At 31.7% G+C, this 24,527-nt stretch overlaps 2 protein-coding genes across 5 annotated transcripts in view; one reads left to right on the top strand and one right to left on the bottom strand.

Annotated features, from left to right (window-relative positions):
* NAA15 (N-alpha-acetyltransferase 15, NatA auxiliary subunit) overlaps positions 1–24,527 on the top strand; it is an 84,452-nt gene that overhangs the window by 23,532 nt on the left and 36,393 nt on the right. For 2 of the 4 annotated variants that reach the window (XM_074272612.1, XM_074272613.1), the window contains exons 2-6: positions 9,495–9,579; positions 17,397–17,501; positions 18,314–18,471; positions 19,408–19,542; positions 20,089–20,242. In XM_074272612.1, coding sequence (XP_074128713.1) covers positions 9,495–9,579; positions 17,397–17,501; positions 18,314–18,471; positions 19,408–19,542; positions 20,089–20,242 — 637 coding nt within the window. Of the gene's footprint in view, positions 1–9,494; positions 9,580–9,794; positions 9,896–17,396; positions 17,502–18,313; positions 18,472–19,407; positions 19,543–20,088; positions 20,243–24,527 lie in introns of those variants that run through there. The other 2 variants (XM_074272614.1, XM_074272615.1) reach the window with 2 other exon arrangements.
* LOC141545529 (malate synthase-like) overlaps positions 20,568–24,527 on the bottom strand; it is a 102,268-nt gene continuing 98,308 nt past the window's right edge. The window contains exon 15 of the mRNA XM_074272623.1: positions 20,568–20,731. Coding sequence (XP_074128724.1) covers positions 20,722–20,731 — 10 coding nt within the window. The 3' untranslated portion in view covers positions 20,568–20,721. The remainder of the gene's footprint in view (positions 20,732–24,527) is intronic.

The raw sequence follows: 24,527 nt of genomic DNA on the forward strand, positions 1-24,527 counted from the left end.
TATCCAGGCTGTCTAATGATTTTTACGTTTCTTTTTTTCCTTGATCTACTTTCTAGATCAGTGTTATTTTGTTTTTTGCTAGTAGCAAAATGACTTTTTCCCAGCCTTTTGACTTTGTTTCATTATTTCTTGTCTCATGAAGTAATTGGCTTCTTTTTAGTCCATGAAAATCTCCAGAGAATTTATTGTTTGGGCATGGTTTTGAACCTCTTATTCCAGGCTGCTAATTTTATTTTCAATTTTTTTCTTCCATATTTCTCATTTCATTTCCAATATTTCTCTCTAGCACTCTTACTTCATTAATTTAAAAAAAATATTTAATGCTCAAAAAGAAAAGAAACTTCATATATTCTAGGAATTCTAATTGAATTTGTGCTTGAGTTATATTTTGTTTTAAAGCTTTGCTTATAGATTTATTTTTTATCTTCTATTCATTCATTCATTTATTTGGCAATTGGAGTTAAGTGAGTTGCCCAGGGTCACACAGCCATGAAGTGTTAAGCTTATAGATGCTTTGGAATCATTCTCTTTTTTGGATTTGTGTCGTGAATACGTTTAAAAAGCTTGTGCTTTCAGTTGCACTGTTGGAAGCTCATGAAACTACCACTCAACAAAAGCTATACTATAATATGGCAACTTTTTATATTACATGATATTTTCTTGAGACTTACAAAATACAGGTGAAACATATTTGGGACTATAGTCAGAACTGCAGAACTTCCAGAATTAATGAATACATGTAGGCACTGTATGAAATTCTAGTTTTGAAATCTAGTGAAACCAATAATGATAGTGACTTCATTCAACTATTGTCTACCTATTTATGAGTGTCTTCCATCCAGATGCTCAGATTCCAACAGAACAACCCAAAGCAAAAATCAAATATTTCCCTACTTAACATGAAAAAACACAGGTGTATGATGCTCTTGACCAAATCATAAGGGATTACTTACTGAAAGCAGCAAGATGACTATATGGCCCTCATCAAGAACTGAATATACCATCAACCATTATATGTACATCAGGTATAAAATATGCCTTCTGACAAATTTCAGTAAAAGGTTTCCACAATGAAGAGGCAAAACAAAATTTATCCTATCTTGATTTTACTTGCCTATATTTTTCATATCAAAGCAAAAATACCTGATTACTTCTAGGAATTGACAATGTGATGTAATTTTATTGAATAAAGGACATGCCTTAGGAATTTTTCAAATGCTTTTTATGGATAGATTTCTTTTACTGATGATGTGACAATAAGACCAATGAACTTACAAAAATTTCTAATATAACAAACTAGTTAACACTCATTAGCCTTCCTCTTTTACATATTTCTGAATATTTATAAACATTGACTCACTAATATGAGATAGGGCCTAATTGAAATAGAATAATGTTTAGCTATTATAAGTGACTTTACACTCTCATTGCCAAAAAGAACCATTTTTACTTTTCAGACATTGTGGCTCTTCATCTCTTTTGTCATAAACTTGGGTTTGAAAACCCTCTTGCTAATGACTTTTAGATTGTCTGCTGTATGAGAAACTTTACTGATGGACTCATCATTGCTGGAATCAAATGAGCTTCATTTCACACATTGCAGTCATAACATTTACATCATTAAGTTCAATGTCTGAAAATTTACCATTCAGTGACTCAGATGGGATATTTCTTATTCTAAAATGTGTTCACTGAAGAATCTCTTGGACTTGAGGAGTTAAGCAAACCTATATTATTTTAATATCCTGACTATGAATTCTGAACATGAATAACTAGAAAAAATACATGCAATGATAAAATTTTATTTTACTATGTTTTATACATGTTTGACAAATTTACTGCTGCTCCCAATGGAAAAGAATAATAATTGGCAAAGAAACAACCCAATACAAATGAATGTAGGATTTTTTTTTTTAAACAAAGTATAAAATGTTTAAGTATTTGCTTTCTTTGATATGTGGTCAAAAGATATGCCCTCATGTGCCCCATTTATTTATTTATGTGCTTGTTTTATTATTTGAAAATTTTTAGAATGCTAAGGAATGTTGATAACGAAATGTAGAACAAGTCATGAAATAGAAATACTTGTCTTTTTGAGTTTTAAGTGTCTTAAAAAATGTGTCATTTGATGCATTTGGTTCTTTTAGTATTAATTGCTTCTCTTTAAATTTTAGGGTTATTCATTTTGTTCATGCAAAAGTTTTTTCATCTTCTAAAATTTTAAAATTACCCCTTTTTATCTTTCATGATCACTTTTGAACTTTGCATGAATAGTTAAGCATCTTTATCTTCTTATAATTATTCAGTACATCTCCTTTGATTCCTTTCTACTTAAAAATGTATAAACCTAGATATTACAAATATCTGTATATATTTATTATAATATATTTAAATGTGTATTTATATATCTGTACAAATATATATGCATATATATGTGTACACATTTGGAATTATTGTTGCTTTATATATAAAGTCAATTTTCTTTTCCGTTTATTCACAATTTTTTTTTTTGTAAGATAAAGAATATTTATTCCAGTTGTTGATGCCCTTTGGTTTATCCAGATATAGGTACCCAGTAAGGCATAGTGGAAAGAATAATATTATCAAGAGTCTCTCTCTAGGCCTAGTTTCTAGTCCTACAATTGTTGTCCCATGTGATTTTGGACAAGGTACTGTCATTTTTTACCATGAGTAGATCTTGGACTAGAACAGAGCTTGACAAATCCTTAAGTCTTTAATGATTTCATCTCATTGCATTTAGGGTTAGGATCAAGGTTAGAAGGAGAAGTCATTTCTGCTATCTAATGAGTCAGTGGTAAGTGAAAATTGAAGTTTTGTGCCTTGGTTGGGGAGTGGGAGGAAAATAAATAAGTTAATGTCAACTTTGCTAGGAATAGTTATGACACCATTGGGGTGAAGTGAGTTACTTGCCTCTCTAGTCCAGCTCTTTTAGGAATCCTGATCTGATATGGTTTTCTGTTGGTGGTGGATTGTTGGTTGGGTATGATTAGTAAAGGAGACTCTTAAGAAACAAAGAGCAGAATTTCTTTTTATTCATATTAAAATACAAAGCTTTTCTTTGCTTATTTAGATGTAAAATCACTTTATATCATTGATCATTGTTGGCATTTCAGATTGGGATGAGGACAGTTATTAAAATAAAGTCTTGAAGATTTAAAGATCATTTCCTAAATTTTGGGAATGAGATGCAAAGTATATTCCATTGTTTCTTAATTGAATAGTTTTTGAGTTCCTTTCCAATTTTGAAGTTCTGTGATGCATCACTTGCCATCCACAGTTATTTCTCATAAAGTCAGATTTTAGTAGCCTCGTCCTGACTCTTATTTCAGTTTAGCAGGCATTTACTTAATGCATGCCATGTGAAAGGCACTGTGCCATGGTTAGTAGTAACTCAAATTTATACATATCTTTCTCTATTGATGAATTCCAATGTTGCATGGTTGTTTGGAGGTGATTCTTGGTTCTTAAAAAGCTGTGTTAATGGAGCACAAGTTCTTGTAGAACCTACCACCAGAGAGGCTTTCTGAGTCTGTATCCAAGGATAGGCTCTGCTGTCAGAGAACCAGTCAAGGTAAGTTTAGAGAAACTTACCACCTAAAGGTTGATCACCAAATGATGCATTTTTTCTTTCCATCATAGAAACTCATGGAAATTGTCAGCTGAGGCAAAGAAGGAGACCTCACATGGACAAAATTATGGATCATTGAAGTACATTGAAGTATGTTAAATAGCTTCCCTCACAAGAACCTGTGAGGTCATGCAAGTATTGTGATTCCCAATTTAAAGATGAGGAATCAGCTTATAAAGATAAAAATGAAATTAGCCCTGTCTTCAGAATCTTACAGCTTAGTAGTAGAATAAGATACTGTATATATAAGTAATTATAATGCAAGTTCCAGAGCCACCAGTTTTTTAGGATTAAGTTATATAGCCATCAATTACTTTTTAATCCTTTCTTCATTGACCTTTTATTCAATATAATTTTTATTGCCCTATGGTCAGCAAAGGATGTCATTTGATATTTCTATTTTGTGGGTGTGTGTGTATGTATGTGTATGTGTGTGTGTTTATGAACTTTTTATGGCCCTAATACATGTCTTTCTGTCTCTTTTTCTCTTTTACTCTTTTTGCTAAGGTGCCATGCAGTACTGAGAAATATGTATGGGCCTTTGCATTTCTGTTCAGTAATTGTCAGAGATACAGTGTCTAATTTTTCAAAATTTCTATTCATGCTAAATATTTAGGTGATAAGTCATTCGATGAATATGTTAAATATATATATTAATTCATTATATATGGTGTTTTTAAACTTAATATAATTTTACTTTTTTAAATCAAATCTATTTTTACTGTTTCCTCATCTGAGGTTATGCTTTTTCTTTTTTTTATTAGTTCAGCTGAAGCATTTATAGCTTTTGCTTTATGCCCTCAGTTTAATTTTGTTTGAATATTTATGTTAAGTGTGTTACTCTATAAACAACATATTGCACAGGCATAACTTGGAGATATTGTGGGTTTGGTTGCAAACCACCACAATTAAGAGAATATTGCAATAAAAGAGTAAAATGAATTTTTTGGTTTCTATTACATATAAGTGTTATGCTTACACTACATTGTAGTCTTTTAAATGTGCAATAATACTATGTCTAAAAAGTGTACATCTTAAACTTTTTTAATTGCTAAAATATGCTTAACAACACCTGAACCTTTAGCAAACAATAATCTTTTTTGCTAGTGAAGGGTCTTGCCTTGATGTTGATATCTGCTGACTGATCCAGGGAGGATAGTAGTGCTGAAGGTTGGGGTGACTATAGCAATTTCTTAAAATAAGACCATTATGAAGTTTGCTACATGGATTGATACTTTCATGAAAGATTTTTCTGTAGCGTGTGATGCTGTTGGATAGCATTTTACCCACAGTAGAACATCTTTCAAAATTGGAAATATTTTCTCAAACCCTACTGCTGCTTTATCAACACAGTTTATGTAATATTCTTTCAATAGTGTTGAGTTTCGGGGAATGGAGAGGACCAAGGGGAAAGAGATGGAGAAATATCCAATTAATGGAACAGTCAGAACATAGGGCATTTTTTGATTAAATTTACCATCTTATATGAGTACAAGTCTTTCATACCCCAAAACAATTTAATATTAAAGATCATTTATCACAGATCTCTATAATAGGTATAATAATAATGAAAAAGTTTGAAATATTGTTGGAATTACCAAAATGTGGCACAGAAACATGATGTGAACACATGCTGTTGGAAAAATGATCTTGATAGACTTACTTGGTTCAGGATTATCAGAAACTTTCAGTTTATAAAAATGCAATATCTGCAAGTGTAATGAAGTAAAGCATAATAAAACGATATATGCTTTCTGATCCATTTAACCTCTTCCATTTTGTGAGTAAATTCATTCCATTCATTTTAATATTTAATAGTAGTTTACCCTACATCCCATACTTTCTCAAAGTGTTTTTGTTGTTGTTATTGTTGTTTTTTGCTCTGGTAAGATAAGAGTGTACTTAGAAACTTGAACTATGCTTGATGCAATCTGTTTCTACTCTACTTCCCCACTTTTCTCTTACCCAGATTATAATCATAGTTTCTAATTCCCCTTTTCTTTACTTTTTCCCTCCCCCATTTTGCTCATTACCATTATTTTCTGCACTCCACCCTGTCTCATTACTCCCTTTCCACTCACCTAATTTCCTTCTATTTTGGTTAGTGGAATCCATTTTCATATCAATCTGCATGTGTTTGTATTCTATCTTGTTTCAACTATTTCAGATTAAAGTGAGGTTTAGTGATACCCATTCTCCCTAACTTTTTTCTATAGGTTTCTTTAGGTACTCTGAGATAAGTTCTTCCCTCACTTTTTCCTTTTCTTCATTTTACTCTTCCTGATTATTCCCCTCATTAAACCCCCAGAAGAAAAACAATTCGCTTTCAGATTCTGTTTTTCCTAGTTCACTCTTATCTTATGAAGACATTAAAATACTGAAGGGATATTTGGTTTTTATTCTCCTGTTAGAATATTGGCTCTTCATCATCATACAGCCACTTCAAATAATTTTGCCTTTATAGATTTCTCTTGACTCTTGTTTAAAACAAACAAACAAAAGAGCCAACATTTCAGGAATGCTTGAAAATTGTCTGTCCAATTAAAGATCATCCTTCCCACCCATCCCAAGTTATTCTTGGTTGTAAATTTATATATCTTTTGCTATTTGGACTATAGCATTTCAGTAGCTCCACTCATTTATAATAGAAGCTGTGATACAGTACTTGCACTCTTTCCACCTATTTTGTGCACTCATTCTAGCTATTTATAATATTTTTTTTTTCCTCTTTGGTATGGAAGATTTGTCTATAGCATTTCTAGAACTTTTCTTTTTAGGTGATACTCATTAGATTCTCCTTTTCATTTTGCCTTTTTGTTAGAAATCTGGGCAATTTTCATTCATGATTTGTAATATGGTCAGATTTGTGCTTTAGGAAAATTACCTTGGTAGGTCTGTGGAGGATAGCTTGGAGTGGGAAGAGACTAGAGAAAATGTGATTTCTAACAGCACTTGTAACAGTATTTTATTCTACAGAAGGTTTTCAAAGATGTTGGTGATCATTGAAGTTTTCTAACATAACTTCATCCTGGCATATAATTCCAGATGATGTTATTTTTTTGTATATAGCTCCTAATTTATCTTTGCTCCTTTTCCTGGAACTGAGCTGAAGTTTTAGAAAGATTTTTTTATATTGTCATGACATAAGTATGAGCAATTAATATCTATTTAAGTCTCCTGTTATACCAGCTAGCAGTCAAGTCAGAGAAAAAAAAAAGTAATTACTTTTCTTGCTTTTTGACGTATCATTGAATTTTTTACACTTATGCACATTGAAGAATAGCTCAACTTTCTCTTTGCCAACCATCAATAAGCTTATTCTTTCCCTCAGCTTATACATATTGGATGAGTCACACAAACATTTCAGGATACAATGAATAAAAAAGGTTGCATGGGAAACTGAATTGTTATTTATAGTTTTAAAAGTATATTCATCACAATACCAAATTGACTTGTGTTTGCTCTTTATGAACTTTGTATTGTTTTTATTGATTATTATAAAACAATGTTGGTAAACAACAAATATCACATTTTCATATATGAATAGGAAAAAATGGAATTATGTACAAAACTATAATCTTTATTACAAATAACTGAATTTTTTAGTGGGAATAACAAATTTAACATATTAGTTCTAAAAATCCTTGTTTGTTTCTTCCCTGGCTCTTTCCTTCTTTCATCTCTGCATTTTAAAATGTTTCATTAATGGTCTCCTCTCCCTTCCTCTTTCCTTCCTTTGCTTCCCACTCTCCCCTTTATAATAAATAAAATAAATTAATACATTTGCTCTCTGAAAATGTCTCATTCTGCAATTCTAGCCCAATCATCTCAATCAAGAGGTGAGAAGTGTGATTTTGTTGTCTTTGGTTATGATGTTGATCAAAGTTCTTGAATGGTTCAAAATTGTTTTTCCTAACAACTATGTAGTCATTGTATAAATTGTGGTTCTACTAATTTCTTTTTCTATCACTTCATATAAGTCTTTCCTTGATTCTCTGAATCCATCGCCTTTTCTCATTTTTTGTTGCAAAATTCCATTACATTCAAATATGATAATATGTTCAGCATTACTTAGTTCTTTGTTACAACAATAAGGTGCTGCAATAAATATTTTTGTACATCTGAGTTATAGTAACATTATTACAGCCAGATCTTTTTAGTTTGAAGATACAACCCCCTCAAACCCTAGTTCCTGATGTCCTTCAGTCACATTTCCAAAATTACTTGGCCTTTACTTAACTCTATATTTCCTTTTTCAAAAATGTAAGTTTCTTCTGGGCACATTTCTAACAATTACCATTTTCCTATTTTGTTGTCTTTTTCAATATGATAAATATGAAGTGGAGCCTTAGAGGATTTTGAGAATTACTTGTTTACATTTTGGCATTTATAGAGAATGACTCTTGTTCTTTTATATATTTGAATCAGTTCTTTAGAAATTTTAGGTATCATATATTTATCAGAAGAATTTTCTGCAAAGATTTATTTTTCCTCTTGAATAATTGTTTGCTTTCTAATTCAAACTGAATGGATTTTTCTAATGTAAAAACTTAAATTTTATGTATTCAAAATTATCTATTTTTTTCCCTTTGGTCATCTTTATCCTTTCTTTAGTCAAGAACTATTTGCTGTTTATCTTGTAGAAGGCATCTCTCTCTTCCTTTGCTCCTCTAATTTATGATAAGACCTTTTATATGAAAGGTATATATCTATTTGAAATTTGTCGTGGTACAGTGTTATGACAGCATTCCAGTTTTCCCAGCAGTTTTTAAGTAGTAAATCCTTAACATAGTAATTAAGGTCCTTAGGTTTATTGAAATACTTCATTACTTTGTTTCTGTGTATCTTTTATCACTCTGTTCCACTGGTAAATTTTTTCTCCTTCTCAATCAGTTACCGAGTAGTTTTGATAATGACTACTTAGTAATATGGTTTGATTTTTTTTTCTGGTACTGCTAGACCTTTTTTTGGTTCCTCACTCTTGTTTTTTTTTTTTTTTTTTTTTTTTTTTTTGTTTTGTTTTGTTTTGTTTTCTTTTCTTTTCTTTTCTTTTCTTCCTGATTTCTCTTGAGATTCTTGAAATTTTTTTAACTGTCAAATGAATTGTTAGTTTTTTCCTATTTCTATAAAGTAGCCATTTGGTGGTTTGGCATGACACTGAATATATAAATTAATTTGGGTGTAGTCTTATTTTTTATATTGTCATGACACAAGTATGAGCAATTAATATCTATTTAAGTCTGTATTTTAAAAAGTATCTTGTAATTTTCCTTTAAATCTTGCATTGTGTATTTGGTAAATGGACTTCCATATATTTTATACATTTTTGTAGTTATTTGCATTTAACTGCTGCTTCTAGTTCTTCCTCCTGGGTTTTATTGGTAATGTACACAAAAGCCGATGATTTATGAGTCTGTTTTAGATCCTCCTTTACTAAAGTTCTTAATTGTTTTTAATTCAAGCATGCAGCCCATGATTTTCAGTATTTCTATAAAATTATAGTCATCAGTTTTATTTATTCATTTATTGAACAGGTAGTGGCATTGGGCATTTGACGTGATTATATAAGATACTCGTGTTGTAGAAACCTCTTCTAATAATGAAGATCTGCCATTTGTCAGACCTTTTTAGTTAGAAAATTCCTGGGGGCACTGATATAAGTGAGTCACCCACAATCACATAGTTAAGATGTGGCAGAGGCAGGACTTGAATTCTTTTTTTCCTGGCTACAAGAAAGGCTCTCTATTGTCTGTGACCTCTTAATGTACCGAAAAGAGTATTTTGCAATTATTGCTAAATTCTTTTCTAATATATATTATATATATATATTTTTTTTTATCAACAGAGATGCTATGAACACAAACAATACAGAAATGGATTGAAGTTTTGTAAACAAATCCTCTCAAATCCCAAATTTGCAGAACATGGAGGTGAGTTTAAATATTTTTTTCAAATTCTGGATAATAGCTGTTTTATGTTGCAGTTTAAAACTTATTTAATGTAATATACTTTTAGATAATAAGTATTTATTACTATTCAGGAACATGCTTAACTTAGCATTGGCAGAATTAGGGAATGAATTTGTTTTATCCATCCAGTAATATAGATTTATGAAAATCTGACTCAGGAATATTGCCTTATTTAGTAATTCTCTGCCTTCTTTGCTGCCATTGTGTGACTTCGTCAGTCTACCTTCCCATTGGCTAGGGACAGTCAGAGGAAACAGTCACCATCCTGCAATTTAAGGTGGGCCTTGGTTATAATTTATTAATAGTGTTGTTGTGAAACTTATAATTTGGACCAGTATTATTTTCTGCCAAAGATTGGAAAGCCAGAATTTTCTTTTGATAGCTAATTTATTTGGTAAAATAATCTTGTTGCTTTTTTATACTACTTTTGTTTTTAATTTTATCTGATGGACTGTTCTTGGTATTAGTCCCCAAATTCTTCACCCTTGTAAGAATGATCTTTTCAGTTATTACTTCCTTACTTCTTTATTTTTATTTTTACCATGTGAAACCATCAGAACATACAAATTATTTTATGCCTTTTAGATTTTGTTTCATAAAATGCTTCTTTTCATTTTGGGACTTACTTGGTTTAATGTACTTTGGTTAAGAGTATTGTTCTCAGTAAAATATTCTGGGTTTGGTTTGAAATTTTGCTTATATAAAATTTTTTTCCCCTGTTGGTTGGATTTAAAATGGAAGATATTTAATAATTTCACATCAGAAGAGAAATTAATTTGTTGCGTGTGGAGTTAGTGTTACTGTTATTAATACTTTTTGCTTTTATATTGTTATGATCTATCCCTTTCCCAGATCCAGAGAACCATTCCTTATAAGAAAGATGGTTTTAAAAAGGGGAAAATAATTGTTTGGTAAAACCATTTGCTTTTTCAGTTGTAGTTGATAGCACATGTAGTATCTATTACCCATATTTCCCTGACTCTACAACAAGTTGAGGGAAATATATTTTCTTAGCTCTTTTCTAAGACCAGAATTGGGCATATTAGAAAGCATTCAATTTCCCTTTTTTGTGCTTTTCTGTTTATATTGCTGTTGCCATTATTTTTCTGCTTTTGCTTCCATACTTACACTGCTGGGATATAGCTATGAGTTTTAGAGGCCAGGAAAAAGTAGCTGAGTGGAATTATCAGGTTATTTTATATATATATGTGTGTATGTATGTATATATATATATATATTTTTAAGGTATTATGGCTCACAAGTCTTAAAAAAGACAATAAACAAGCTTGAAAATCTCCACTAGCATGGAGGCTCTTTATCTGTGTTCTAAGTAAGTATAGGCTAATCTCCTCTCTGCAGGAAAAGGTGAAAATATTTCATAATTCTCTACATTCTAGGATATTGGGGACAGAGATATTTTCCTAATAGTAATATAATCTAAGCTTAATTGCAAAAAAAGAAGGATCTGAGATGGGAGACAGACTTGATCCTTGTTAAGAGCATATAGAGTAAAAGTATTATTAGGTGAAGGGAATGTACAGTAATGGCCTGAGGAGGAAGACAAGTGGATAATAGTAGAAGAGATCAAAATTATGTGGGAATAAGACGACGTTCACCCTACTGATCATATGTCATAATATCATAAATATCATCCTATTTGTTGTTCCTAAATCTGTAAAGAATGACCTTATACCTTGAGGCAATTAAATACTATAGTATTTTTATTCACTTGTGCAACAGGCCACAGAATATAAATATTCAACAATTTGAGCCACAAAAAAAGTGGGTGATTCCTTGTTTATTGAGGCAGCTATTTGGTGATCTGACAACTACAGTTGAGAAGTTCATTGTATTCCCTAGTCATGTATCCCACAAAAGAGAACTTCCCTATATGTGTAAAATAATGATTTATGAGGAATCATGCCAGAAAAAAACCTAAAGTGTTATCAAAAACTATGAGGTCTTGACCTTTATAATTTCATTGTATTAACTTTTGATTTTTTTGGAGTGTGTTATTCTTTATATTGTTTTAATATGTATTTTGGGTTTTTTGAGTTTGCTTATTTTCTCCAGCATTAGTTCACATAAATCATATGCCACATTTCCCCCCCACCCCTTTTCCTTTCTTTTTGGTGGGGAGAGGCTGCCCCATCATAAATTACAGAGGCAAATGTTGTATTTTCCTTACTATTACCAATTGAAGGCAAAGGATCCTGAAGAGAAAGGTTGATCTTAGAAGTGATTTGGTTAAAAAGGTAGTGTCTGAAATTGGGATTTTAGACTATGGCTTAATATAAGGGATGTTAAATTCCTGACCAAAGATAGAGTACATCTAACAAAGGTTGGGAAGGATGAAGTTGCTTAGTATCTTTGAAATTAAACAGAAGATCTTTAAATGAAAAATGTTAGGGACGAAATTGTTTAGGTGATAGTAGATATATAAACATAGGAGACAGAACCCAAGAAAGGAGCCAGTGATAAAACTCTTAACCCTAAAATTCTGAAGGTGTATGCCCCAAATTTAGGCACTGGAAAAGAGGAGACTTTTACCTAGCTGAGACTTTAAAATGAAAACATGGTTATCTGACTATCTAAGTAGACCTTATGAGGAAGAAAAAGAATAGGAAAAAGTGGGGAGGAGGAATTTTATGTGTATATTTCTTTTTCTGAACTTTTAGACATGAACTATAATAAGCATTTCTATATGCTTAGTAAAAGAGAAAAAAATTTATACATGAAATTGCAAATCATATTAAGGTTTTTTAAAATATGAGAAACATAAAATTTGTAAAACTGCTTAGCTTGTCTATGATTTTCTGCCCTTTAAAAAACAAAACAAAACTTTTTAATTGACGTTTTCGATTCTGACATTACTATAATATCCCATTTATTCCTCCTTTTGCATCTTCTAGGAAGTCATTCCCATATGACAAATAGGATTTTTTTTTTTGGAGAGGGAAAAGAAAAGAGCACAATTGAGTAATACTTGAAAAAGTCTGAAAATGTGCAATATATAACATCTGTAGACCTCTTTGAAAGGTCGGGTTGGGGGTATTTTCTCATATCCCTTCATTTGAGTTCCACTTTATGTTTCATTAAATTTACATTTGATTTTATGATTTGTTCTTTAGATTGCTATAGTTTACTGTGTATATTGTTTTCTTGAATCTGCTTATTTCACTCTGCATCCGTTCCTATTAGTCATATATAACAATTCCCCTCTTCCCTATTTTTTGGGGGGGGACCCTCTTGCCTATTCCCTTTTCTTTTCACTTCATATTTTAAAAGGAAGGGGGCAAGGAAGGAAATTGGGCAAAGAAGAAAACAAATCCTTTTTTTAACATGTGTGGTCCAGCAAAACAGATCCCCAACATTGATAGTGTCTGAAAAATGTATGTCTTATTTTGTGCCTTGGATCCATTATTCTCTTTTAGAATTTGGTATCATGTTTCCTCATTGTTCTTTTGGAATCATAGTACATCAAACTTGTGTCTGTCAAAGTCATTTTCTTTACAAGATTGTTTTGATATAAAATGCTCCCCTCTTACTGCTCAATTTACTTCTCATCATTTTATACAGTTCTTCTCAGCTTTCTCTGAAGTAGTCTCTTTCATCAATTCTAATATTCTATCACATTCATTTTCTCATTTCTTTAACCGTCCTTCAATTGATGGGCATTCCCTTAGTTTCCAGTTCTTGGTTATAATAAAAGAATAGGTATAAATGTTTTTATGCATATATATTTTTTTCTTCTTTGTTCTTTTTTGGAGTACAAGAATATTAATGGTATTGCTGACTCAAAAGATGTGCACATTTTTATATGCACATCTTAGTTACGTTTTTGGTCATCATTCCAAATTGCTTTCTAGAATGTCTGGACTAATTCATAGTTCCACCAGCTGTGTATCAATGTGCTTGTAGTCCCACAGTCTTCTTTTTTTTTTTTTTTTTCCCTTTTCCCCCTATTACCATTAACAATGAAACTTTAATAGTTTTTATTTACCAGATATATGCATGGGCAATTTTTACAAGATTGACAATTGCCAAACCCTTTGCTCCAATTTTTCCCCTCCTTTCCCCCCTCCCCAGATGGCAGGTTGAACAATGCATGAACAATGAAACTTAACTTAAATGTACAGTGTCTTGAGATATTAACTAATAATGGTTTGAAGCCACATGACATTTGAAAATAAAACTTTTGCTACCAAAAATAATGTATTTCTCAAAACTCTTAATATCTGCATACTTTAAAGAAATTTTTAAGATGAAGATAAAAATTTACTTTCTGAGCTTCAAACAAAAACCTTTGTTTATAGATGAGATCTTTGTGAAGTTCCCCCTGTCCCTAATTTTTGAAAATCATTAAAAGAATTTAAAACAACACATTATAATTGTTGTATAACATGATTTTAAATCATAATTTTCTACATTAATAAAGCAAAATCACATTGTTCTCACTAAAAATTTTAGTGTAAGCAAAAAGGACTTGTGTTAAATAAAATAAAGTTAAAATTTCTTTATTTCCTTATCATTTTAAATTTTGTTTTCAACACACATTACTAATGTAATGCATAGATTCATATATGAATGTATTGGTGGACTTAACTATTGGACAGAATCTACAAAAATGAAATTCTAAAGTTTTGTAGTTGGTCTTAGAAAATTAATTTCACATTATGAAGTGGGAATAGGAGAGCTGAAAATAATTTAGGATTTTGAATAGACTGCAATCTCATTGAGTCAGAAAAATGGTCTAGCAGCCAAAAACTAATGACAGACTCAGACCTACATTAAGGGAAGCATAGCTTCTAAGAATAAGAATATGAACATTTATTCTTTGCCCATATCCAGACTCTTCTGTCATATTGTTTTCTGTTTCGGATGCCACAATTAAGAAGGGCATTGGTAAATTGAAAAGCACCATAGGAGGCAATCCTGGATCTTAAAAGGTCCATTATGAAATGATCCTTTGATGAAACTGGGGAGTCCTGATAAGTGTGTTTAAATATTTGAATGTCTTGTGGAGGAGATATTAGATTTGTTCTTTTTTCTCCAGAAGGTGAAATGAATAGGTTTGGTATGCTAATGATTGGAACTATCTAGAAGGAAGTGGAATGGGCCACTTCTAGATGGGATAGGTTCTCCATCTATCAGAGACCAAATGACTTCTTGTATCCCTAGTACCTAAACAGTACTTATACTTAACACTTTCAATAAATACTTGTATTGAGTTGGAATTCAAGTAAGATTTAGCTATGAGTTGGTACACCTACACATTTAAAGACAATTTTATATGTAAATTTATACATTAGATAAAAGTTCTCAAACTTTTTGGTCTTAGAATCTCTTTACTCTTTTAAATTATTGAGCATCTCCCTTTCAATCCCAGAACTTTTATGTGGGTTGTATCTAATGATATTTACTTCATTAGAAATTAAAATATCTTAGTATTATTATGAAATTAGCTTTAATCTTGTGGACCCCAGGGATCTCTGTACCACACTTTATTAGAATATCACTATAACACTGGCTTTGGAGCAAAATTATGTGTTAAAGATAGGTTGATCCTGGATACATTTCAGAAGTTAAGACTGACATGCCATGGGGCTTCATTATGTAAAGATGTTTTATGTATACAATGGTTTTGCAATATGAACCTCAATCATAATAATTCTGTGAGATTACATGATCTTTTCTCAGTAGATAATATTACCACATGATAATTAAAACTTATTGACTCTGTAGACTAGAAATGTAAGACTTGCAGGTACAACTACCTACTGCTTCAAAGTAGGTTAAAACGTAATTGGAACATGTATGACACCCCCCAAAAAATTCAATACAATATAGAGGATATTAATTTATAGTTTACTAAGTTACTGGTTTCCAGGCCATTGATGTAGAATCTCTAACCCCCCCCCCAGCAAGAAATATATATTATGTAAAGATAATACAGTTATGTAGTTTACTAGATACAGCTACAGTTTACCACTCTGAGATTCAGTTTTCTCATCTGTAAAATTAGAGCATTAGAGTAAATGGACCAGAGGGCCACCTCTGTATCATTGATTCTATTAGCATGTGCCAATCTCATTCTATTTCTATATAACTAAAATCACATTGATTACTTTCCTCTGTATTTAGATTTCAGTTCTGCATGTACCTGATATTTTCCCCATGTTTCCTAAACTCCTTCTTAAATTTTAGCTTTGTCATTTATACTTTATACAGAGGATGTCCCAGAAGTCTTAAGCTCTAAAGCTTAAAACTGCACTAAGAATAAGAGACTATTCAAGTCTCTCATGCTCAAGTAGATCTGTGAGTTCCTCCAGGAATGCAGATCACAACCCCTTCATGCCTAATTACCTTGTATTCTTCTTGTGCATGTCTTTCTGTAAGTTCATCACAGGAAGTGAAAACATTCCTAGCTTTCTTCAGTCATCAAGGTACCAGTGGATCATTCTAGATAACCTCTTTTCATTGCTTGCCCTTGACAGCCTGTCTTCTCTTCCTATTGTAGATTTCCTTGATGGTATATTTCAGTTTTATTCTTATTTTAAGTTCTTTGTTGGTTATATGTTGCTGTCTGCACAAAACCATCCTACATATCTGCCATCATCTATTTAGCATTAATTTCTAATTCTCTGGAGAATGTTGTATTCCATGTCTGGATGCTGCATATCAGCAGTGGTATATCAGTATTTCAGATGGGTATTTGTTTCCATGGGAAATTTGAAGTCATTAAAGAAGGCATATAATTTTTCTAAGTTAAGCCATTTCACTCTTCTATTCAGTTTCAGACCCAACTCACAATTCATGAATATTGTCTATCTCACTTATACATATTGATGGACAAACTATAGATTTCCAATCAAATTATGTCATAATCTGGGCAGTAGACATTCTTTATCCACTTAATCTTATAAGTGTGGATAGTCAAGCAAAACTTTTTTTTAGTTGTTTTAGATTTCTTTTCCAGGAGGCTTAGAAGTGTTTGTTTCAAGATTTTCATGCAACAAACACATTTGTAATCTGTGAACAATAGCACCTGGAGGATCTCACCATCCACACAAAAAACTATTCAGTTTGAACTCTGCAATAATCTTCTCTCCCACTATGGCAATCATGCAACTTTTTATTACTAATTTTTTTCCCCTTCTCCTGCTGTTTGTGATCAGGAGATTTTTAATCAGAGTTATTTCTGTCATGTATTTCAAAGAATATTGAATGGTTGGGGTGAGCGTTTTAAAAATCATTCTTTTCTTTACCAAATCAAATGTTCTTGGGTTTTTTTTCCCCCAAAAAATCAACAAACTATAAGCTCAGTAGGATATACATTTTTCAGCCAGTTGTAAAGTAGTAATGATATGATTATGGATCTATTGTTGAATATCACTTGTATAAAAGCTTGATTGTTCCCTACTAATAGCTTCATTAGGGGACACTCGATTTGATTTATATATAGCTGACACAATAAAGAGCTTCTGTAGATGGGAGAGTAGATGTGTGGTTTGGTAATTGTTAAATGTTTTCTTGGTCACTTTTCTTTTCCTTTTTCTTTTCTTTTGGTGTGTGCGTGTGCGTGTGCGTATGCGTGTGTGTGTTAGTTATTAACATGGTTTGAGTCCTGTTCCTTCCCCCTGCAATTTTAGAATCTTCCCCTCCTTTGTTTCATTGCATATCAGTCCCTAAATGCTTTCACAGTTGTCTTTTGGCTATGTTGACATCATTTTTTTTTTTTTTTTTTCTTTTTTTCATCTTCATTCAATCTTCTTTAGAAACTCTGGCCATGAAGGGACTAACATTGAACTGCTTGGGAAAAAAAGAAGAGGCATATGAACTGGTTCGTAGAGGCTTAAGAAACGATTTGAAAAGCCATGTGTGTATCCTTTTTGAGATGGGTTTTGATAAAAAAAACAAAAAATCCCACATTTTCAATCATGTAGTAATATTAGCTCCTCTATCTTCATTTCTACTCTGTAAAAATTTATAGGTGTATGCTATTTTGGCATCCCATATAGTAAATATGGAAGTTCTTCCCACACTAAATCAACGATGCCATTGTGTATTGATTGTTAAATTATTATATTTATTATGATCAGCAGATCATAGAGAAAAATTCAAAATTCCTATAAAGGAGTGAGAAAAGAAGTAAAAATATTACATTTTTATTATTTCTACTTTTGTGTTTTATGCCATGGGATACACAAAAAGCATAACTTTGTTACTGATGTAGCTAATTGCATTATCATAGCTATATTAGGATCACTCTTGTCATTGTAAACACAACTATTTGACTAATAGCTTTATATAGTATAATATAATGGAAATAAGACTTACTTTAAGTAAGATAATATCTAGATTTCAATCCTTCCTCAGATATATTTACCTGTGTGACTATGAGAAAGTAATTTAAAACTTTACTTTTAAAACTTATTTTAAAAAACTTATTTAAATTTTAGTTTACTCATTTGTAAAAGAGGGAAAATTAATATTGACTATAGATTATTTACTTAACAGGCTAGTTGTGAGTATGTAATGCAAATTTTTAAACATTAGGTAAATGTTAGCTATATTATTTGAGAGCTCATATAGATGATTTACTGTAGTTTATATAGCTTCTTACAAAGTATAGTTTTAAGAATGTCCTCTCTTCACTTTTAAGTTCTGTAGTGGCCTTAACTAATTCCTTTAGGTTGGCATGTTTATGGTCTTCTGCAAAGGTCAGACAAGAAGTATGATGAAGCTATCAAGTGTTACAGAAATGCACTAAAGTGGGATAAAGACAATCTTCAGATCTTAAGGGACCTCTCTTTATTACAGATTCAGATGAGGGACCTTGAGGGTTATAGGGTAAGTATACAGAAAAGTAAGTGTAGAGAGTATTTTTAAGGACAGAATAATGCTGCACCCATTGCACCCATTGTAATTCATTGTTATTTATTTTCTGTGAAAGAGATATTTGAATTCTTTTTTTTATCTTGATCATCTTTATCTAACTGTAATATTATTTGATGTTAAAGGCAACTGTGGGTTACTTCAGAAGGTTGTGCCTGATCAGTTACATAAAATTGACTGTGTATAGTCTCAAAATATCAAATTGACAGTGCTGTCATCAGTTTGTTGACAGTATATAGATATTGCATTTATTTCCTACACTTTTTGTAGTTTTAGAATTCTTTTTCATTAGCAAGGTAATCTCTATGATTTAGGTCCTAACAACTAAAATTTTCATATTTCTTTTGATGAAATTGCTATTCTCAAATATTTTTGGTAGACTTGCTTTTACGTTGAAACCTGTAATTTACATTGAAACCCTTCGGATTTACCTTAGCTTTAGTTCTTCATTGTTCAAATAAAATATCCATTTGCCACAAACCTCTAGAAGGTTCTTTGGAAACTGCAGTTTCTTGCATGTGTTTCTATTGACACTACCCTCGATCATTTTACTTTTTATTGAGAAGGGTTAGTCTAGGAATCAAGATTGGATGTTGATCTATTTTATGTGAAACTATATTTTTGTATTTTGAATTTTTTTTTTTTATTTTACTGTGAGTACATTCAAAAAAATTTTTAATGAAAACAAACCTATGCAAGTTGATTGTTTTATGTAATTATTTAATACATCCACCAAATCATGGTTTGTCTTTTACTGGATACTCATTATTGCTTGTTCTTTGTTTATAAAACCCCAGTGTATTTTCTGTGAACTTAACAATGTATTATATAATATAGTACTCTTAAGCTATCAGAATAACAACTGGAGATATATTGGTAAAACTTTTTCAGGAAACGAGGTATCAGTTACTTCAGCTTCGACCTGCACAAAGAGCCTCATGGATTGGCTATGCTATTGCATATCATTTATTAGAAGATTATGAAATGGCAGCAAAAATTTTAGAAGAATTTAGGAAAACACAGCAGGTAATAATTGGGGATAAAATTTTATAAGCCTGATGTTGAAATTTTGTTATTGTGTCTAAAATTTTATTACCTTAAGTACTGCATGGATTTTATCACTTTTATGAATTCATTCCATAAAGTAGTTCTGTCTGGGTGCCTCATTGTGGCATGAAAGTGACCCTGAATGATTGAAGGCCAAGTTAGCAATGTATAAATTCCCCCTCTTTATACCAAGTTTAAAAAGCTTTGATATACACCCGGGATTGGCATCTGATGTTCGAATCCCAGTCTAGATAAATTTGGAGAAGATCAAAATGCTGATTTGGCTGAGAGGTGAATAGCTTTTGGTCACAACAACTCTTAGAAACTATAGTATAAGAATTTTTGAGGACTTGTCATCCGTTTTGGTAGGGGGAGTTCTTACCAATGAAATTATAAATTCTTGAAATATAAAAAGAAAATCTATTGATCTAAAGTGCTATCCTTTTATTTTTCTTTGTATTTTTTGATAAAAAAAACAACAACACCCAACTATGATAAAATGTTAATATTGTTCCATTTATTCAGACATCTCCTGATAAAGTGGATTATGAATATAGTGAGCTCCTTTTGTATCAAAATCAAGTCTTGCGGGAAGCAGGGCTCTATAGAGAAGCCTTGGAACACCTTGGCACTTATGAAAAGCAGATATGTGATAAGCTTGCTGTCGAAGAAACCAAAGGTAATCTCTTCAAAATGTCATTTCCTTTAATATTTAGTTATGGTGAGAAGGGGGTTAAAAACAGTTAATTGATGGCTGATGATAATTATATATAATTTATTTAGTTGGTTTTTTTAACAGGAAAATTAATGTTTTAGATTTTGAAAGTATAAAGATAGAGTAAAATTACTTAAGTTTTTCAATCCACTGCATTCTCAAAAGTACTATGAAAATTTTGTAAATGACTAAAAAAATTTATTCTGAATGTAAACACCAAGTAAGACAGGTATTTGATAGATAATATTAAATAAAAAGGATGATCATGTGAAACTATAAATCTGTCATACAGCTTTATAAGTTACAGTAGCTTTAACAAGTTCAATTTCTAGTTTTCAAAGCTCTTTTGCTATTTTGGCCTTCTGTTTTCTTTGCATAATTTAGAAATGATACTTCAATGATACGCTTCTTTTTTCTTTTTTCCTTTCATTTCTTCTTTCTTCTCACTGTTTTCTTATTGGGAAGGGGAAAAAAAAGAAGGAAGAATAAAACTCTTTTAATACATATGCATACTTATGAAAAACAAATCCCCACATTTCCTATGTCTGACAGTGTGTGTCTTATTCTGCATCTTAAGTCCATCAGCTCTCAGGAGCAGATAGATTTGCAACTGAATTCTATCCAACAGTGAAAGAGCAGTTAATTTCTATGACAAAAACATAGTCCTAAACCAGGGAGAGTCAAAATATAATACGATATACAGAGAAAAAAACTATTCCTAATGTATTTTGATACATATATCAATAGATGATCCTTTTTTTTTTTTTTTTTTGGACAAAATATTTTGTAACGGTGTCACTATGATTTATTAAGTAGTGAAAAGGACTTAGTTTAAAAATTATTATTATGAATTTTAAAGAGTTCTTTATTACATATCTTAGAAATGAGACTTATCAGAGAAACTTGGTGCCAAGATTTTCCCCTAAATTAATGTTTCCTCCTCTTATATTACTTAGATTGGACTTTATGCAATTGTTTTTTCAGTTTTATATAATCAGAGTAATTGTCTATTTCATCCTCTTGTCAATGAACTTTTCCTCATCCTTAGATATGAAAGATAATCTTCTTGTTTATTTGATTTATTTAGATTGTGAACTTTTATATCTTGATCATGTTTATATCTAGGTCAATCTGGAGATTAAGTACATGGGGTGCAATATTGATCTAAACAGAATTTCGGCCAATACTTTCCAATTTTCTTAGCAGGTTTTGTCATATAACAAGTTAGTGTTTCAATAGGAGGCACTATGGGGGCTTGCTTTTTTTATAGTTGATATTAATCAAGGGAGCCTAAGTAGACAATCAAAGCACTCTCCAGGAAGGCCAGAGATAGAACACACAGTTTCCCTGTCTGAGTCAGTGCTTCCCCTATAAAGATTGGTTAAGACCATGACAGACTTGTGGGGGAAAAGCATTGGGTGGGAAATGGGACATTTGACTTTTACCTCAGGAACTTTCAGTGAGTTATGTAATTTCTCTGAGTACCACGTAGCTAGACTGTAAAATTAAGGCTAATATCATCCCAGCCTACCCCACAGGCATATTAGGGTTATATGAAGTAAAGTTTGCAAAGTAGTACTAAAATGAAAATATTATAGAAATAGTGAGCTACCAAAATAATCATTGGTAATTATTAATTATTCACTAACTAGATTCCTGAAATGACCATTATCAATCTAAGGTATTAATTATTGCTGAAGTACCTCAAGTAAAAAGTGTAATATGAATATATTGTTTTAGTTTTATTTTATAAATATTTGATTCTTTACAAGCCACAATGAAGAAAATTACAAGGGAGCTACATCTCCATTCTTCCTTACTCTAAATGTAAACAGTTTATAAGCTAGAATCAGAAAATCACACCTCAAGTATTACAAAGTGAGGAGGGTAGGGTGTTTGGGAAAATGTGCCAGTAGAATTTAATTAAAGGGCTAGTGGTTAAAGGTGGATGAAGGCAAATCATTTTGCTTCTCTTAACCTCATAAAAACAGTGTTGGATTTTATAAATACTAAGTGCTGTCTAGCTCATACAAGAATCCTGTGATAATACCTATTCTCCCCTACTTACAAGCATAAGTTTCCAAAGATTCTATCTTTGTTTAAAAATTCCCCTCCCTTTCCCCTTCCCTCATGTAGAAGATTTTAGGTGTCAGGGATAATGAGAAAGCCTTACTGATTACCCACTTCAATGTTTTTCAACTTGTTGGCCAAAGATCCTTGGACCATAGGGCAAGAAATATGTGAATCCATTTGTAGAATAGACATGACAGAATATGCAGAGTGGTTGAGCATAACAACATGAGGATAAATGTAAGGTCTTACACGAGGGTTAACAAAATTAGCTTCTTAGATAGAAAGCTATTCATATGAAAATAAAAAGATCTCGGGGTTTTAGTGGCCTCCAACTTCATTATAAATCAACAGCATGATGTGGCAGCTGTTGTATTACTAAATCTAATGCAATATTTGGCTACAATCAGACATCTAATGTCCAAGATCAGGGAGACTAGAGTCCCCTTGTGCTCCATATTCATTCACCTCTGGAATATTGTATTAAGTTGTGGCAGCCATCATTTAAAAAAAATTTTTTTTGAAAGAGATACATGCTCACACTCATACATATTTACAACTTTGGTAAAATTGTTACTGAATAAGTTTTTTTTTTTAATCAAAGAAACTTGCAACAATTAATACAAATTGGCAACTTTGTTAATATCTATGGAGAAGCCTTTAGTAATAGTCATGGGGACTTAATCTTTCTTGTCTCTGTAGATGGGCTTTTCAGGATATAGAAGGAGGGGGGTGGAAAAGATGAGGAGTGAAGGAGATAGTTCATTGTCTGCAGTCCTTAAGTGTATGGAAAATTAATATTTTCTGGTAATTAACATTTTTGTAAAATATAAATGCATGTAGCATGTGATTTAAAAAAAAAAAGAGGAAGTGATAATATAAAAGATTGATTATTTTCAGAAGATATGTTTCCTAGTACATATATTCTGGATTGATGTGTAACCACAGTGAATCTGAAGTGGAGAAAATAGCCTATCTCTGTCTCTGCTTCTCTCTATGTCTATCCTTCTGTCTTCTGTCTGTCTCTCTTACACACACACACACACACACACACACACACACACACACACACACACACACACACACTTTAAAATTTTTCCTTTTTATTTATTTTTTCCTGCAGCAATTGGGGTTAAGTGACTTGCCCAGGGTCACATAGCTAGGCAGTGTTAAGTGTCTAAGGCCAAATTTTAACTCAGGTCCTCCTGACTTCAGGGCTGGTCCTCTATCCACTGCGCCACTTAGCTGCCCCTCATTTTTTTCCTTTTTATAAAAGCTTTTTATTTTTCAAAGTGCAAAAATAGTTTTCAACATTTAACATAATCTTGTGTTGCATATTTTTCTCCCTCCTTTCCCCCTTTCCCCCTTCCATAGAAGGCAAGTTATCCAGTGTAGGTTAAACATGTGCAATTCTTTTAAACATAATTGTACATTTATCATGCTGTACAAGGAAAATCTGATCAGAAAGGGGAAAAAAATGGGAAGGAAAAAAAAAAAAACAAGCAAGCAAACAACAACACAACAAAAGGTGAAGATACTATGTTGTGATCCTCATTCGGTCTCCATAGTCTTTTCTCTGGCTGCAGATGTCTCTTTCCATCACAAGTCTAATTGAAATTGGCCTGAATCATTTCATTGCTGAAAAGAACCAAGTTTATTATAGCTGATTATCACATAATCTTGTTTATTCAAAGCATTTGAAGAACTATTGTCTTGTTTTTTGGGGGGTCTAAAGTATAGAATTAGATAGGAATATCTGGTAGAATTTGCAGAGAGACAAATTTAGTTCTGAGGTATAAGAAAAAAAGTATTACCTATTCTAGTCTAAGTTTCCCTTTTTACAATAGAGAAAAAAGATCCATAGGAGGCAAATTATTTTCTCTAATGTTAGATAGTAGTAAGAAACAGCAGGGATTCAAACAGAGATTGCCTCATCCTTAGGCTGAATACTTTTGTAGCTAGTTAGGTTAATGGATAGAACGTTGGACCTCAAATTATATAACCTGACTTCAGATTTGACATCAAACATTTACTGTCTGGTCCTGGACAAGTCACTTCACCTCTTTCTGGCTCAATTATACTCATCCGTAAAATACAGATATCAGTAGTCTCCATTTTTTAATACCAGGCCTTTAATGAAATGCCTTAGCTTTCCAAAGGCAGCTTAAAATGTTACTTA

The sequence above is a fragment of the Sminthopsis crassicaudata genome, chromosome 6, assembly GCF_048593235.1.
Source record: "Sminthopsis crassicaudata isolate SCR6 chromosome 6, ASM4859323v1, whole genome shotgun sequence".
NCBI classification, from domain to species: Eukaryota; Metazoa; Chordata; class Mammalia; order Dasyuromorphia; family Dasyuridae; genus Sminthopsis; species Sminthopsis crassicaudata.